At 48.4% G+C, this 15,794-nt stretch overlaps 1 protein-coding gene across 4 annotated transcripts in view; it reads right to left on the reverse strand.

Annotated features, from left to right (window-relative positions):
• The window catches only part of LOC138677188 (potassium channel subfamily T member 2-like), a 389,156-nt gene that overhangs the window by 44,666 nt on the left and 328,696 nt on the right, over positions 1–15,794 (reverse strand). For all 4 annotated transcript variants that reach the window (XM_069767117.1, XM_069767116.1, XM_069767118.1 and 1 more), the window contains one exon: positions 10,602–10,673. In XM_069767117.1, coding sequence (XP_069623218.1) covers positions 10,602–10,673 — 72 coding nt within the window. The remainder of the gene's footprint in view (positions 1–10,601; positions 10,674–15,794) is intronic.

The raw sequence follows: 15,794 nt of genomic DNA on the forward strand, positions 1-15,794 counted from the left end.
ATATTGCGTTAGCGCAATCCACTAGCGTATGCGCTAAACGGATTGCCCTAACACAATGTGAACCTAGCCTAAGGCAGTAAGGGAGAAATCGTATTAATAAGACGGATAGAGACACATATTATTAGTAAGGCAGTAAGAAACAAATCTGATTAAGAAGACAGTAAGACTAAAAAAACTTAATAAGGCATTAAAAGAAAAATCTGATTAAAAAGACAGTAAGAGAAATATATGAATACAAAATCAGTAAGAAAAAAATCGGACTAATAAGGCAATAAGAGAAAAATCTGAATAAAATGGCAGTAAGAGAAAGATTGGATTAATAAGACCGTAAGGGTCCGTGTACACAAACCGACAGCCGTGGGCAGGATACGACTGCCAATCGTTAAACCTTTACAGGATGTTTAAAAGCCTGATTATACAAGCAGACCAAAATAGACAAAGCAAACTAAGTGATCTGGAGTGGATCTCTCAGCGCGCTAGGCTGTCGTGATTCTTGGCAGTGCGAGTTCTGTTTACACAGGACGAGGGGCAGCAGAGAATGATGAATTCTTGTGTTGCACAATAGATCACTTCAGCCAATTAACGAGCATTTTAGTCATTTACAGAGTGATCGGCAACCTGTCGACACATGAAGATAATCGTGAAATGAGTGTTTCTAAGAATGCGGATTCGTGAATATCTCTCAGTGTATATGCAACTCCAGAGAAAAATCTGAATAAAACACAGAAAAGATAAAAATCTGATTAATATGGCAATGGAGAGAAATCTGATTAATACGGCAGTGGAGAGAAATCTGATTAATACGGCAGTGGAGAGAAATCTGATTAATACGGCAGTGGAGAGAAATCTGATTAATACGGCAGTGGAGAGAAATCTGATTAATACGGCAGTGGAGAAAAATCTGATTAATACGGCAGTGGAGAAGAATCTGATTAATACGGCAATGGAGAGAAATCTGATTAATACGGCAGTGGAGAGAAATCTGATTAATACGGCAGTGGAGAGAAATCTGATTAATACGGCAGTGGAGAGAAATCTGATTAATACGGCAGTGGAGAGAAATCTGATTAATACGGCAGTGGAGAGAAATCTGATTAATACGGCAGTGGAGAGAAATCTGATTAATACGGCAGTGGAGAGAAATCTGATTAATACGGCAGTGGAGAGAAATCTGATTAATACGGCAGTGGAGAAAAATATGATTAATACGGCAGTGGAGAAAAATCTGATTAATACGGCAGTGGACAAAAAATCTGATTAATACGGCAGTGGAGAGAAATCTGATTAATACGGCAGTGGAGAGAAATCTGATTAATACGGCAGTGGAGAGAAATCTGATTAATACGGCAGTGGAGAAAAATCTGATTAATACGGCAGTGGAGAGAAATCTGATTAATACGGCAGTGGAGAGAAATCTGATTAATACGGCAGTGGAGAGAAATCTGATTAATACGGCAGTGGAGAGAAATCTGATTAATACGGCAGTGGAGAGAAATCTGATTAATACGGCAGTGGAGAGAAATCTGATTAATACGGCAGTGGAGAAAAATATGATTAATACGGCAGTGGAGAAAAATATGATTAATACGGCAGTGGACAAAAAATCTGATTAATACGGCAGTGGAGAGAAATCTGATTAATACGGCAGTGGAGAGAAATCTGATTAATACGGCAGTGGAGAGAAATCTGATTAATACGGCAGTGGAGAGAAATCTGATTAATACGGCAGTGGAGAGAAATCTGATTAATACGGCAGTGGAGAGAAATCTGATTAATACGGCAGTGGAGAGAAATCTGATTAATACGGCAGTGGAGAGAAATCTGATTAATACGGCAGTGGAGAGAAATCTGATTAATACGGCAGTGGAGAGAAATCTGATTAATACGGCAGTGGAGAAAAATATGATTAATACGGCAGTGGAGAAAAATCTGATTAATACGGCAGTGGACAAAAAATCTGATTAATACGGCAGTGGAGAGAAATCTGATTAATACGGCAGTGGAGAGAAATCTGATTAATACGGCAGTGGAGAGAAATCTGATTAATACGGCAGTGGAGAAAAATCTGATTAATACGGCAGTGGAGAGAAATCTGATTAATACGGCAGTGGACAAAAAATCTGATTAATACGGCAGTGGAGAGAAATCTGATTAATACAGCAGTGGAGAGAAATCTGATTAATACAGCAGTGGAGAGAAATCTGATTAATACGGCAGTGGAGAAGAATCTGATTAATACGGCAGTGGAGAGAAATCTGATTAATACGGCAATGGAGAGAAATCTGATTAATACGGCAGTGGAGAGAAATCTGATTAATACGGCAATGGAGAGAAATCTGATTAATACGGCAGTGGAGAGAAATCTGATTAATACGGCAATGGAGAGAAATCTGATTAATACGGCAATGGAGAGAAATCTGATTAATACGGCAATGGAGAGAAATCTGATTAATACAGCAATGGAGAGAAATCTGATTAATACGGCAGTGGAGAGAAATCTGATTAATACGGCAATGGAGAGAAATCTGATTAATACGGCAATGGAGAGAAATCTGATTAATACGGCAGTGGAGAGAAATCTGATTAATACGGCAATGGAGAGAAATCTGATTAATACGGCAATGGAGAGAAATCTGATTAATACGGCAATGGAGAGAAATCTGATTAATACAGCAATGGAGAGAAATCTGATTAATACGGCAGTGGAGAGAAATCTGATTAATACGGCAATGGAGAGAAATCTGATTAATACGGCAGTGGAGAGAAATCTGATTAATACGGCAGTGGAGAGAAATCTGATTAATACGGCAGTGGAGAAGAATCTGATTAATACGGCAGTGGAGAGAAATCTGATTAATACGGCAATGGAGAGAAATCTGATTAATACTGCAGTGGAGAGAAATCTGATTAATACGGCAATGGAGAGAAATCTGATTAATACGGCAGTGGAGAGAAATCTGATTAATACGGCAGTGGAGAGAAATCTGATTAATACGGCAGTGGAGAGAAATCTGATTAATACGGCAGTGGAGAAGAATCTGATTAATACGGCAGTGGAGAGAAATATGATTAATACGGCAGTGGAGAGAAATAGGGATTTTTGTGTGTACTCACCGTAAAATCCTTTTCTCCGAGCCACTCATTGGGGGACACAGGACCATGGGTGTTATGCTGCTGTCACTAGGAGGCTGACACTAAGCTGAGACAAAAAAAGGTTAGCTCCTCCCCTGCAGTATACATCCTCATGCTGGCTTCCAGAGACCCAGTTCAGTGCAAAAGCAGTAGGATAATAACAACAAAATATCAAGTAACATTAGAGTATAACATGTCAATGAAACAGTCAAAACTAAAAAAGGCAACGAGCCGTAAGGCTACCAGGGTGGGTGCTGTGTCCCCCAATGAGTGGCTCGGAGAAAAGGATTTTACGGTGAGTACACACAAAAATCCCTATTTCTCCTTCGCCACATTGGGGGACACAGGACCATGGGACGTCCCAAAGCAGTCCCTGGGAGGGAAACAATACAACCAAATAACTCCGTGTACCATCTGACTACTCCGAATACCATCTGACTACAAATGCGCAATGGCCGCTTGCAGAATACGTCTGCCAAGGGCCGCGTCCGCAGAGGAGTGAATGTGGACATTGTAGTGCTTTGTGAAAGTATGCAGGCTGGACCACGTTGCAGCCTTGCACACCTTCTCCGCTGTAGCCTGGTGCCGGATGGCCCAGGAAGCACCCATCGACCGAGTGGAGTGTGCTCTAATCCCCGCAGGGATAGGACTGCCCCTGACCCGATAGGATTCCTGGATGGCAGATCGAATCCATCTGGCTATCGTGGCTTTAGACGCAGCCAAACCCTTTCTGTGACCCTCCGGGAGCACGAAAAGGGCGTCCGATTTTCTGAAATGAGCCGTTCTGGAAATGTACCTCCTAAGAGCCCGTACCACGTCCAGGGTATGAAAGGCTTTTTCAACTCTGTGTTTTGGCTGCGGGCAAAAAGAGGGAAGAATGATGTCCTCGTTAAGGTGAAAAGATGAGACCACCTTAGGAAGAAAGGCCGGAGAAGGGCGTAGGACTACCTTGTCCTGATGGAAGGCAAGGAAAGGAGCCCGGCAGGATAAAGCGGCCAATTCTGAGACCCGTCTGATAGACGTTACGGCTACGAGGAAGGCAACCTTCCAGGAGAGGACAGAAAGCGGAACGTCCTGAAGGGGTTCAAATGGAGGTTCCTGGAGAACCCCCAAGACCAAGTTGAGATCCCAGGTCTCTAACGGCATTCTGTAGGGGGGTACCACATGGGAGACCCCCTGAATGAAAGTCTTGACTTGAAGGTTGGCAGCGATCCTGCGTTGAAACAACACGGATAACGCTGAGATCTGACCTTTGAGGGAACTCAGTGCCAAGCCGGAATCCAACCCGGACTGAAGGAAATCCAAGATGCAAGGGATTGAGAAGACTAGCGGAGGGTGACCTCGGAGCCTGCACCATGAGAAGAAGGTCTTCCAAGCCTTGCGAGCGCTTAGCATGGTGGGGATGACCTGCTGAGAGAAACCAGCTCGAGTTAGAATCCAGGTTTCAACAGCCACGCCGTTAAACGTAGGGCCCCTGAGCTCTGGTGGCAGATCGGTCCTTGGCGAAGCAGGTCTGGGCGGTCTGGTAACTGCCAGGGGACATCGGCTACGAGTTGAACGAGCTCCGCATACCAAGCGCGACGTGGCCAATCTGGGGCGACCAGAATGACCGGAGCACCATCCGTCTTGATCTTTCGGATCACCTTCGGCAGTAAGGGAAGTGGAGTAAACACGTATGGGAGCTGAAACTGATTCCAGGGGAATATCAGCGCGTCCACTCCGATGGCCTGGGGATCCCGAGAACGCGCAATGAAGGGGTGGACCTTGGCGTTCAATCTGGACGCCATCAGATCCACGTCCGGGGTCCACCAGCGAAGGCAGATCTGTCGAAAAACCTCTGGATGGAGTTCCCACTCCCCCGAGGCAAGGCCCTGGCGGCTCAGAAAGTCCGCCGCCCAGTTTTCGACTCCCGGAATGTGCACCGCGGAGATGGTGGAATGGTTGGTTTCAGCCCAATGAAGAATGTGGAAGACTTCCTGCACGCCGCCCTGCTGCGGGTACCCCCCTGGTGATTTATGTAAGCCACCGCTGTGACGTTGTCCGATTGGACTCGAATCGGGTGGCCCGCAAGCAGGGCGTGAAAGCGATTCAGAGCAAGCCTGATCGCACGAATCTCCAGAATGTTGATAGGGAGCCTCGACTCCGGAACAGTCCAACGGCCCTGGGCAGAGTGGTGAAGAAACACCGCACCCCAGCCGAGGAGACTGGCGTCGGTAGTAACCACCAACCAGCGGATCGGGAGAAAGGACTTCCCCTGGAGAAGAGATGGACCCAGGGTCCACCAAACGAGAGATTGTCTGATCCGCGGAGACAACGGGCAAGGACGGTCGAGAGATGAGAGACTCCTGTCCCAGTTGTCCAGCAGCGCCTGTTGCAAGGGGCGGAGATGGAGTTGAGCGAAAGGAACCGCTTCAATTGCTGCAACCATCTTTCCCAGGATTTTCATGGCAAACCGAATGGGTCGCGGGCGAGGATGGCAGAGTGTTCGGGCTCCTTGCCGAAGCGCTTGGGCCTTGGACCGAGGAAGCAAGACCAGGCCCCTTGAAGTGTCCAGGATCATTCCCAGAAAGGAGATCCGACGGGCAGGGACGGGAGAGGACTTGTCCAAGTTGATCAACCAGCCCAGGCGCGAAAGAGAATCCACGGTAATGTGGACGCTTGCCTCGCAGGCCTGATAAGACGAACCCTTTATGAGGAGGTCGTCTAAGTAAGGCAACACGACGACTCCTCGAGAATGAAGAATGGCCATGACAGCCGCCATGACCTTCGTGAATACCCTGGGTGCCGTGGCAAGACCAAAGGTTAAGGCCGTGAACTGGAAATGGTCCTCTAGAACGGCAAAGCGGAGGAACCTTTGATGTGGCGGGAATATTGGAATGTGAAGATAGGCATCCTTGATATCTATCGATGCCAAGAATTCCCCTCTTTCCATCGAGGAGATGACCGACCTGAGCGATTCCATCCTGAAGTGTCGTACCTTTACGCACTTGTTCAGGAGCTTCAGATCCAAAATGGGGCGCACTTTCACGTCCTTCTTTGGCACGACGAAGAGGTTTGAGTAGAAACCTTTGAACTTCTCGTGTTCCGGAACCGGAACAATGACCCCGCTCTGGCGGAGGGAATGAATGGCGCAAAGGAGGGCGCGAGACTGAGCTCCCGAACTGGGGAGACGAGAGGGAAAAAACCGAGTTGGAGGGGGAGCGGAAAACTCTATTTTGTAGCCAGACGACACCAGATCCCTGACCCATTCGTCGTGAACGACGGAGAGCCAGGCTTGCTGGAAAAGAAGTAGGCGTCCGCCTACTCTGGTGGTATCGACTGGCGCCGTTCCCGAGTCATTGAGAAGGGAATCTGGGAGGTCTGGAACCTCTGGTCCTGGGCTGCCTAGGCTTTCCTCGCCAGGACGGATTCGGCCTGAAAGAGGGACGAACATCTCTGTCTGAGCGAGCGGATCGGTCCGATCTGGAAAAGCCGGCAGGATTGGACCAGGCTGGGCTGGTACGAAAGGGCCGAAAACGAAAAAATGGCTGGCGCTGGAAGGCCGCCTTGGGCCTCTGTTGTGGAAGGAACTTGCTCTTTCCCCCTGTAGCGTCAGAAATAAGCTGGTCTAGCTTTTCACCAAAGAGACGCCCGCTCTGAAAAGGGAGAGAAATCAGAGATTTTTTAGAGGAGGAATCTGCGCGCCACTCTCTGAGCCAAATAGCCCTTCTGATAGTGATGGCGTTTGAGGCCGCCGATGCTGCGCAATTCGCTGCATCGAGAGATGCGTACATCACGTAATCCCCGGCCATGGCTATCTGTTTAGCAAGGTCCGCCATCTCAGCCGGGAGATCCTGTTCATGAATGGATTTCGCTAGAGCGTCCGACCAGGAAACCATTGCCTTGGCCACCCAAGCCGCGGCGAAGGAGTGAGATAGGGAAGAACCTGAGGCTTCGTACACTGAGCGAGCTAGGGAATCTAGCTGGCGTTCAGTGGGACTCTTAATCGACGCGCCCTCCGGGACGGATAGGAGCGTTTTGGAAGCAAGGCGCGAAACTGGGGGATCTACTAGTGGGGGATCCGTCCAGTCTTTCACGAGATCTACTGAAAAGGGATACTTCGATACGAGGTCCTTTTTTCCCGTGAAACGTTTATCCGGACGCACCCTGTGTCGCCTGACTATCTCCAGAAAATCTGGGTGAGAGGCGAAGGTCTTATGAAAACGCTTGGTTCTAGTAAAGGAGATTGCGTGGTCCGGAGCAAAATTAGAGTCATCGTCCACTTTAAGTGCATGATTGACTGCTACAATGAGGGAGTCAACCGTAGATCTAAACTCCGGAGCCTCCGGGTCTAAGGATACATCAGACTCATATTCGGAGTCGTGAACGCTGCGAGCCCCCAAAGAGGGTGAGCGAGAGGTGGAGCTGCCAGAAGCTGAGTGGCGAGATGAGCGCTCAGGAGAGGTAGTGCGGATCCGTTTTCTGGATGACCGTGCCTCTTTCCGGAGAGAGCGGCCCCTGCTGGCCGACGATTCCCCTGCTACGGAGGGATCTCTTAACACCTGTAACGGATTGTCCCGTTCCCCAGGAAGGTTCTGAATGGATTTGATGGCATTGGCTAAAAAATCCACGGACTGCGAGAGTGACGCGACCCACGCGGGGGGACTAGGTACGCCGGAGTCGGTGGCGGTGGAGGGCTCCTGGGCACATGGGGCATCGCAGGCTGAGCAGAGGGGGGAACTTTGAGGCCGAGGAAGTGGAGCCTGGCAGGTGGTACACGCAGAAAAAAAGGTCGTATGCACCTTAGAGGATTTTTTAGACCTTGACTGGGACATGGTGTACCTAATGTAAAATAGACCACAGGGTCTATAAACTACAGAAGTGAGGGTGGCACTGCAGAGGAGAGGCTGATGTAGTCTCCTTACCGAGGTCCTGTGTCCCGCAGAAGAAGTGTGGCGACGGCGGGCGATAACAGCGCTGCACATGGGAAGCTGCGGCCAGAGAGCTGGAGCTGCGGCCAGAGAGCTGGAGCTGCGGCGTGCAGGGATGAATCCAAGATGGCCGCCGAGATCAGGAAGAGAGATCTCGTAGGCGGCGAGAAGCGCCAGGACCGGGGGGCGGCGCCGCAAGATGACGCGCAAGAGGGGGCGGAGCCTCGGGATGCGGCCTGCGGCTAGGCCGAAGCCGGGGGCTAAATTTACGGCCTCGGCCCGGCGCGCGGCCGCTGATGGTCGGACTAAAAGGGGGCCAGAAAAAAGCGTGTGCCACCGCTAAGGGAGCCCTCCGGACCGCAGAACCGGCGACCCCCCCCCCCCCCGAGACACTTACCCCTAGGAAGCAGCTGCTGCACAGGGGGCTGAAGGAGTGCCTGGAGTGAGAGAACAGGGACGGTGCAGGGGTTGGGAAGCCTCTATCCACCGACCCCAGAAAGGGGGGTGGAGAGGAACCGTCCACCACCTGAATCAGCCGCATAGACAGTGGTGATGCAGTGTGGGCTGCACGGACGCCACAGGTAATAGAGCCTCTGTACAGCCGAGGGTGAAACCTGGTGGACAGGGCAGATGTCCGGCAATAAAAAGGCCTGGCTGCAGAGGAGGATACTGGAGGTCAAACACTAGTGCTCGTCTGTACTTAGAGGGGAGATCGGCGCCCGTGAAAGGGACCGTCGCCCAAAAGGGTCAGCTCAGGCAGTGGCTCCCACGTCGCAGGAGAGGTGAACTCCCGTGCTCGCCTGTTGTAGGTTCGGGGGAGATCGGAACATGAAAGAATCCGTTGCTCCCTTCGTCCGGTTAGAAAGTAAAAATCAGTGTGCCTCCTACGGACACTAAGCTTGAACTGGGTCTCTGGAAGCCAGCATGAGGGTGTATACTGCAGGGGAGGAGCTAACCTTTTTTTGTCTCAGCTTAGTGTCAGCCTCCTAGTGACAGCAGCATAACCCATGGTCCTGTGTCCCCCAATGTGGTGAAGGAGAAATCTGATTAATACGGCAATGGAGAAGAATCTGATTAATACGGCAGTGGAGAAGAATCTGATTAATACGGCAGTGGAGAGAAATCTGATTAATACGGCAGTGGAGAGAAATCTGATTAATACGGCAGTGGAGAGAAATCTGATTAATACGGCAGTGGAGAGAAATCTGATTAATACGGCAGTGGAGAAAAATCTGATTAATACGGCAGTTGGAGAGAAATCTGATTAATAAGGCAGTGGAGAGAAATCTGATTAATACGGCAGTGGAGAGAAATCTGATTAATACGGCAATGGAGAGAAATCTGATTAATACGGCAGTGGAGAGAAATCTGATTAATACGGCAATGGAGAGAAATCTGATTAATACGGCAATGGAGAGAAATCTGATTAATAAGGCAGTGGAGAGAAATCTGATTAATACGGCAGTGGAGAGAAATCTGATTAATACGGCAGTGGAGAGAAATCTGATTAATACGGCAATGGAGAGAAATCTGATTAATACGGCAATGGAGAGAAATCTGATTAATACGGCAGTGGAGAGAAATCTGATTAATAAGGCAGTGGAGAGAAATCTGATTAATACGGCAGTGGAGAGAAATCTGATTAATAAGGCAGTGGAGAGAAATCTGATTAATACGGCAGTGGAGAGAAATCTGATTAATACGGCAATGGAGAGAAATCTGATTAATACGGCAGTGGAGAGAAATATGATTAATACGGCAATGGAGAGAAATCTGATTAATACGGCAGTGGAGAGAAATCTGATTAATATGGCAATGGAGAGAAATCTGATTAATACGGCAATGGAGAGAAATCTGATTAATACGGCAGTGGAGAGAAATCTGATTAATACGGCAGTGGAGAGAAATCTGATTAATATGGCAGTGGAGAGAAATCTGATTAATATGGCAGTGGAGAGAAATCTGATTAATACGGCAGTGGAGAGAAATCTGATTAATACGGCAGTGGAGAGATATCTGATTAATACGGCAATGGAGAGAAATCTGATTAATACGGCAGTGGAGAAAAATCTGATTAATACGGCAATGGAGAGAAATCTGATTAATACGGCAGTGGAGAAAAATCTGATTAATACGGCAGTGGAGAGAAATCTGATTAATACGGCAGTGGAGAGAAATCTGATTAATACGGCAGTGGAGAGAAATCTGATTAATACGGCAGCAAAGATCAGTCTGGTTTATGGGATTGTGAAGGGATAAGCCATAAATGGCTAAACATTGATCTGACTGTTGAGATCCCTATGAGGAGGGAATCCTAGGTAGATGTGTCAGGATTAACGGAAAGTCTGAATAAGGATGTGAAGCAAAGAATGGGGCCGACCTGCAGTTCTCTCCGGGAGTGATTGTGGCTGGGCTGCAGTACCGTACACCACATGTGAGCAGGTGTGGCGCTATTTTTGGTAGAAAGCATTTTATTTTTTAGGTTGGTCAGATACAAAGGTATGCATGGTGTGATGGTCACATATAACTAATATTGATATTTTTCTCATTATTACTCACTTGTCAATGGATCCCACCATGTAGTAGACAAGAGGGAACCAGCAGATAGCTTCAAGAAACTGTGTGTCCGGCCTGAAGGATAAGATGATAAAAATGGAAAAACTTTTACGCCTCTTTACCTACATTGAGATATGTATGCACTGTATATACAGGGTACTGTGTTGTACACGGGTCTCAAACATGTGGCCCGTGTGCGGCCCATGAGGCACTATATAAGCTTTGACAGTTCTGGCCCGGTCCAGGGGTCCGCCGACGGCAGCTCTTAATTGCAGCTGAAGGTGCGTCTTTGGACACACAATCAATTGAAATGTGAAATGAGACAAACTCTATGTACCACAACACCAATGCCAGCCAGCAGCCAATCAGAGGCCAGCAGCTTACATCGGTGTGCCGGAGCATGGCAGTGGCATCATACGCCATCACGTCTTCACACTGATGTCAGCTGTTGGCCTCTGATTGGCCGATATCAGTCAATCCACTAGGTGAAGGTAAGATGCAGTACCCTGCCCACCCACTAAGAGAAGGTAAGATGCAGTACCCTGTCCATCCACTAAGTGAAGGTAAGATGCAGTACCCTGCCCATCCACTTAGAGAAGGTAAGATGCAGTACCCTGCCCATCCACTAAGTGAAGGTAAGATGCAGTACCCTGCCCATCCACTAAGTGAAGGTAAGATGCAGTACCCTGCCCATCCACTAAGTGAAGGCAAGATGCAGTACCCTGCCCATCCACTAAGAGAAGGTAAGATGCAGTACCCTGTCCACCCACTAAGTGAAGGTAAGATGCAGTACCCTGTCCACCCACTAAGTGAAGGTAAGATGCAGTACCCTGCCCACCCACTAAGAGAAGGTAAGATGCAGTACCCTGTCCATCCACTAAGTGAAGGTAAGATGCAGTACCCTGCCCACCCACTAAGTGAAGGTAAGATGCAGTACCCTGCCCACCCACTAAGAGAAGGTAAGATGCAGTACCCTGTCCATCCACTAAGTGAAGGTAAGATGCAGTACCCTGTCCATCCACTAAGAGAAGGTAAGATGCAGTATCCTGCCCATCCACTAAGAGAAGGTAAGATGCAGTACCCTGTCCATCCACTAAGAGAAGGTAAGATGCAGTACCCTGTCCATCCACTAAGTGAAGGTAAGATGCAGTACCCTGTACTTCCACTAAGTGAAGGCAAGATGCAGTACCCTGCCCATCCACTAAGTGAAGGTAAGATGCAGTACCCTGCCCATCCACTAAGTGAAGGTAAGATGCAGTACCCTGCCCATCCACTAAGAGAAGGTAAGATGCAGTACCCTGCCCATCCACTAAGTGAAGGTAAGATGCAGTACCCTGCCCATCCACTAAGAGAAGGTAAGATGCAGTACCCTGCCCATCCACTAAGTGAAGGCAAGATGCAGTACCCTGCCCATCCACTAAGTGAAGGTAAGATGCAGTACCCTGCCCATCCACTAAGTGAAGGCAAGATGCAGTACCCTGCCCATCCACTAAGTGAAGGTAAGATGCAGTACCCTGCCCACCCACTAAGAGAAGGTAAGATGCAGTACCCTGTCCATCCACTAAGTGAAGGCAAGATGCAGTACCCTGTACTTCCACTAAGTGAAGGCAAGATGCAGTACCCTGCCCATCCACTAAGTGAAGGTAAGATGCAGTACCCTGCCCATCCACTAAGAGAAGGTAAGATGCAGTACCCTGCCCATCCACTAAGTGAAGGTAAGATGCAGTACCCTGCCCATCCACTAAGAGAAGGTAAGATGCAGTACCCTGCCCATCCACTAAGTGAAGGCAAGATGCAGTACCCTGTCCATCCACTAAGTGAAGGTAAGATGCAGTACCCTGCCCATCCACTAAGTGAAGGTAAGATGCAGTACCCTGCCCATCCACTAAGAGAAGGTAAGATGCAGTACCCTGCCCATCCACTAAGTGAAGGTAAGATGCAGTACCCTGCCCATCCACTAAGAGAAGGTAAGATGCAGTACCCTGCCCATCCACTAAGTGAAGGCAAGATGCAGTACCCTGTCCATCCACTAAGTGAAGGTAAGATGCAGTACCCTGCCCATCCACTAAGTGAAGGTAAGATGCAGTACCCTGCCCATCCACTAAGAGAAGGTAAGATGCAGTACCCTGCCCATCCACTAAGTGAAGGTAAGATGCAGTACCCTGCCCATCCACTAAGAGAAGGTAAGATGCAGTACCCTGCCCATCCACTAAGTGAAGGCAAGATGCAGTACCCTGCCCATCCACTAAGTGAAGGCAAGATGCAGTACCCTGCCCATCCACTAAGTGAAGGTAAGATGCAGTACCCTGCCCATCCACTAAGTGAAGGCAAGATGCAGTACCCTGCCCATCCACTAAGTGAAGGCAAGATGGAGTACCCTGCCCATCCACTAAGTGAAGGCAAGATGCAGTACCCTGTCCATCCACTAAGTGAAGGTAAGATGCAGTACCCTGCCCATCCACTAAGTGAAGGCAAGATGGAGTACCCTGCCCATCCACTAAGTGAAGGCAAGATGCAGTACCCTGTCCATCCACTAAGTGAAGGTAAGATGGAGTACCCTGCCCATCCACTAAGTGAAGGCAAGATGCAGTACCCTGTCCATCCACTAAGTGAAGGCAAGATGCAGTACCCTGCCCATCCACTTAGAGAAGGTAAGATGGAGTACCCTGCCCATCCACTAAGTGAAGGCAAGATGCAGTACCCTGCCCATCCACTAAGTGAAGGTAAGATGCAGTACCCTGTCCATCCACTAAGTGAAGGCAAGATGCAGTACCCTGCCCATCCACTAAGTGAAGGTAAGATGCAGTACCCTGCCCATCCACTAAGTGAAGGTAAGATGCAGTACCCTGCCCATCCACTAAGTGAAGGTAAGATGCAGTACCCTGCCCATCCACTAAGTGAAGGTAAGATGCAGTACCCTGCCAATCCACTAGGTGAAGGTAAGATGCAGTACCCTGCCCATCCACTAGGTGAAGGTAAGATGCAGTACCCTGCCCATCCACTAAGTGAAGGTAAGATGCAGTACCCTGCCCATCCACTAGGTGAAGGTGAGATGCAGTACCCTGCCAATCCACTAGGTGAAGGTAAGATGCAGTACCCTGCCCATCCACTAGGTGAAAGTAAGATGCAGTACCCTGCCCATCCACTAGGTGAAGGTAAGATGGAGTACCCTGCCCATCCACTAGGTGAAGGTAAGATGCAGTACCCTGCCCATCCACTAAGTGAAGGTGAGATGCAGTACCCTGCCCATCCACTAGGTGAAGGTAAGATGCAGTACCCTGCCCACCCACTAGGTGAAAGTAAGATGCAGTACCCTGCCCATCCATTAAGTGACGGTAAGATGCAGTACCCTGCCCATCCACTAGGTGAAGGTAAGATGCAGTACCCTGCCCATCCACTAGGTGAAGGTAAGATGGAGTACCCTGCCCATCCACTAGGTGAAGGTAAGATGCAGTACCCTGCCCATCCACTAAGTGACGGTAAGATGCAGTACCCTGCCCATCCACTAAGTGAAGGTAAGATGGAGTACCCTGCCCATCCACTAAGTGAAGGTAAGATGGAGTACCCTGCCCATCCACTAGGTGAAGGTAAGATGCAGTACCCTGCCCATCCACTAAGTGAAGGTAAGATGCAGTACCCTGCCTACCCACTAGGTGAAGCTATAATGCTGTCCTCTGCCCATCAACTAAGTAAAGCTACGATGCAGTGCCCTCTCCATACACAAGGTGAAGTTATGCCATCTACCCACCCACTCGGTACAGCTGTGATTAAGTACCCTGCTCATCCGCTAGGTGAAGCTATAATGCCTTCATATGCACATTATCTGGGTTGTTATAATGCAGTCCACCGTCCATCCACTAGGTGAAGCTATGATGCATCCATCTGCCCATCCACTAGGTGAAGCTATGATGCTATCCTCTGTCTATACCCTACATTAGGCTATAACAGTGTCCTCTGCCCATCCACTAGGTGAAGCTGTAGTGCAGTTCCCTGCCTGTCCACTAGGTGGAGCCCATTCAGTGGTGTCCCAAGGAAAGGTAGGGCAATTATTAAAAAGAAGGGGGGTAACGAGAGAAATTATAGTAGGTAGGACATTGATGCAATAGTCTGTCCCTATTCAACCCTATCAGAGCCTTCATGACAGTGAAGGTTGGCACCCTATAGATAAGCAATATGGCACCCCTTATTCAACGTAGATAAGCCCTAACTGCAGACCCCTGTGTGACACATCTCTGAAAATAGAGAAAACACCAATAAACACCAGCAAGTATCAAAAACCAAGTACTTGGACACATCCAATAGATGTCATTTGAACAAGCAAATAATAACTAAAACATGAAAAGTAAATTCCCCCGAAAGAAATATAAATAATGATCAGTTATCTCTTTTCCTTTGTCCCTTGTCCCAAAGTGTGGAGGTTTATCAGGGAAAAGAAGAAGAAGAAAGTCGGAGGGCGCTGACAACACAAGAAGAAGAAAGTTGGAGGGCGCTGACAACACAAGAAGAAGAAAGTTGGAGGGTGCTGAAAACAGGCTGCCATCGGTGAGAGGGACGCGCGTGTGTTTCCTGCCACATGGCATCTTACATCGACGTCAGCGGGGTCTTTAATCCTTCCACCATTATTATCCTATTATTTGCCTTCAGCAAATACTAAGGGATACACTTGACCCTGCACAATCTCTATGATTTATCAGTAACCCATATACGCTGTTTTGGTGTACACTTTTTTGGCACAAACACTTTTTTTTATTGATACCTTACATGACACTCCTATTTTTCATGCATATCTGCATATGTAATAAAGTGTCTATCTCTTAGCGGGGTTTATCTAGCTTTCTCTGGTAACACCTTGGCCCCTACTACTTTATTTGCTTTTCATATATAGTACACTTTGACAACTCCCATCATGATCTGCTGTGTAATGTGGCGCCCCAGGGTCCTGGTCGTCACAGTAGCATTGCTTTCCTCACGGGGAGAGTGATATTACGCTTGAAAGAAAGAAGGGATAACTGTAACCAGGTAACCACAATCATGCAACACATTCGCACTCCAGGCCACCAGGGGGAGCTTCTCATCCTATTTACTAGGTGACTCCCCCATATATATATATATATATATATATATATATATATGGCAGTCTGTAGGGAAAGCTGAGAACAGTTCTTGCCAGGAAACAGACTGGATCAGTCTGAGGCA

This window comes from Ranitomeya imitator, chromosome 4, assembly GCF_032444005.1.
Source record: "Ranitomeya imitator isolate aRanImi1 chromosome 4, aRanImi1.pri, whole genome shotgun sequence".
Classification (NCBI taxonomy): Eukaryota; Metazoa; Chordata; class Amphibia; order Anura; family Dendrobatidae; genus Ranitomeya; species Ranitomeya imitator.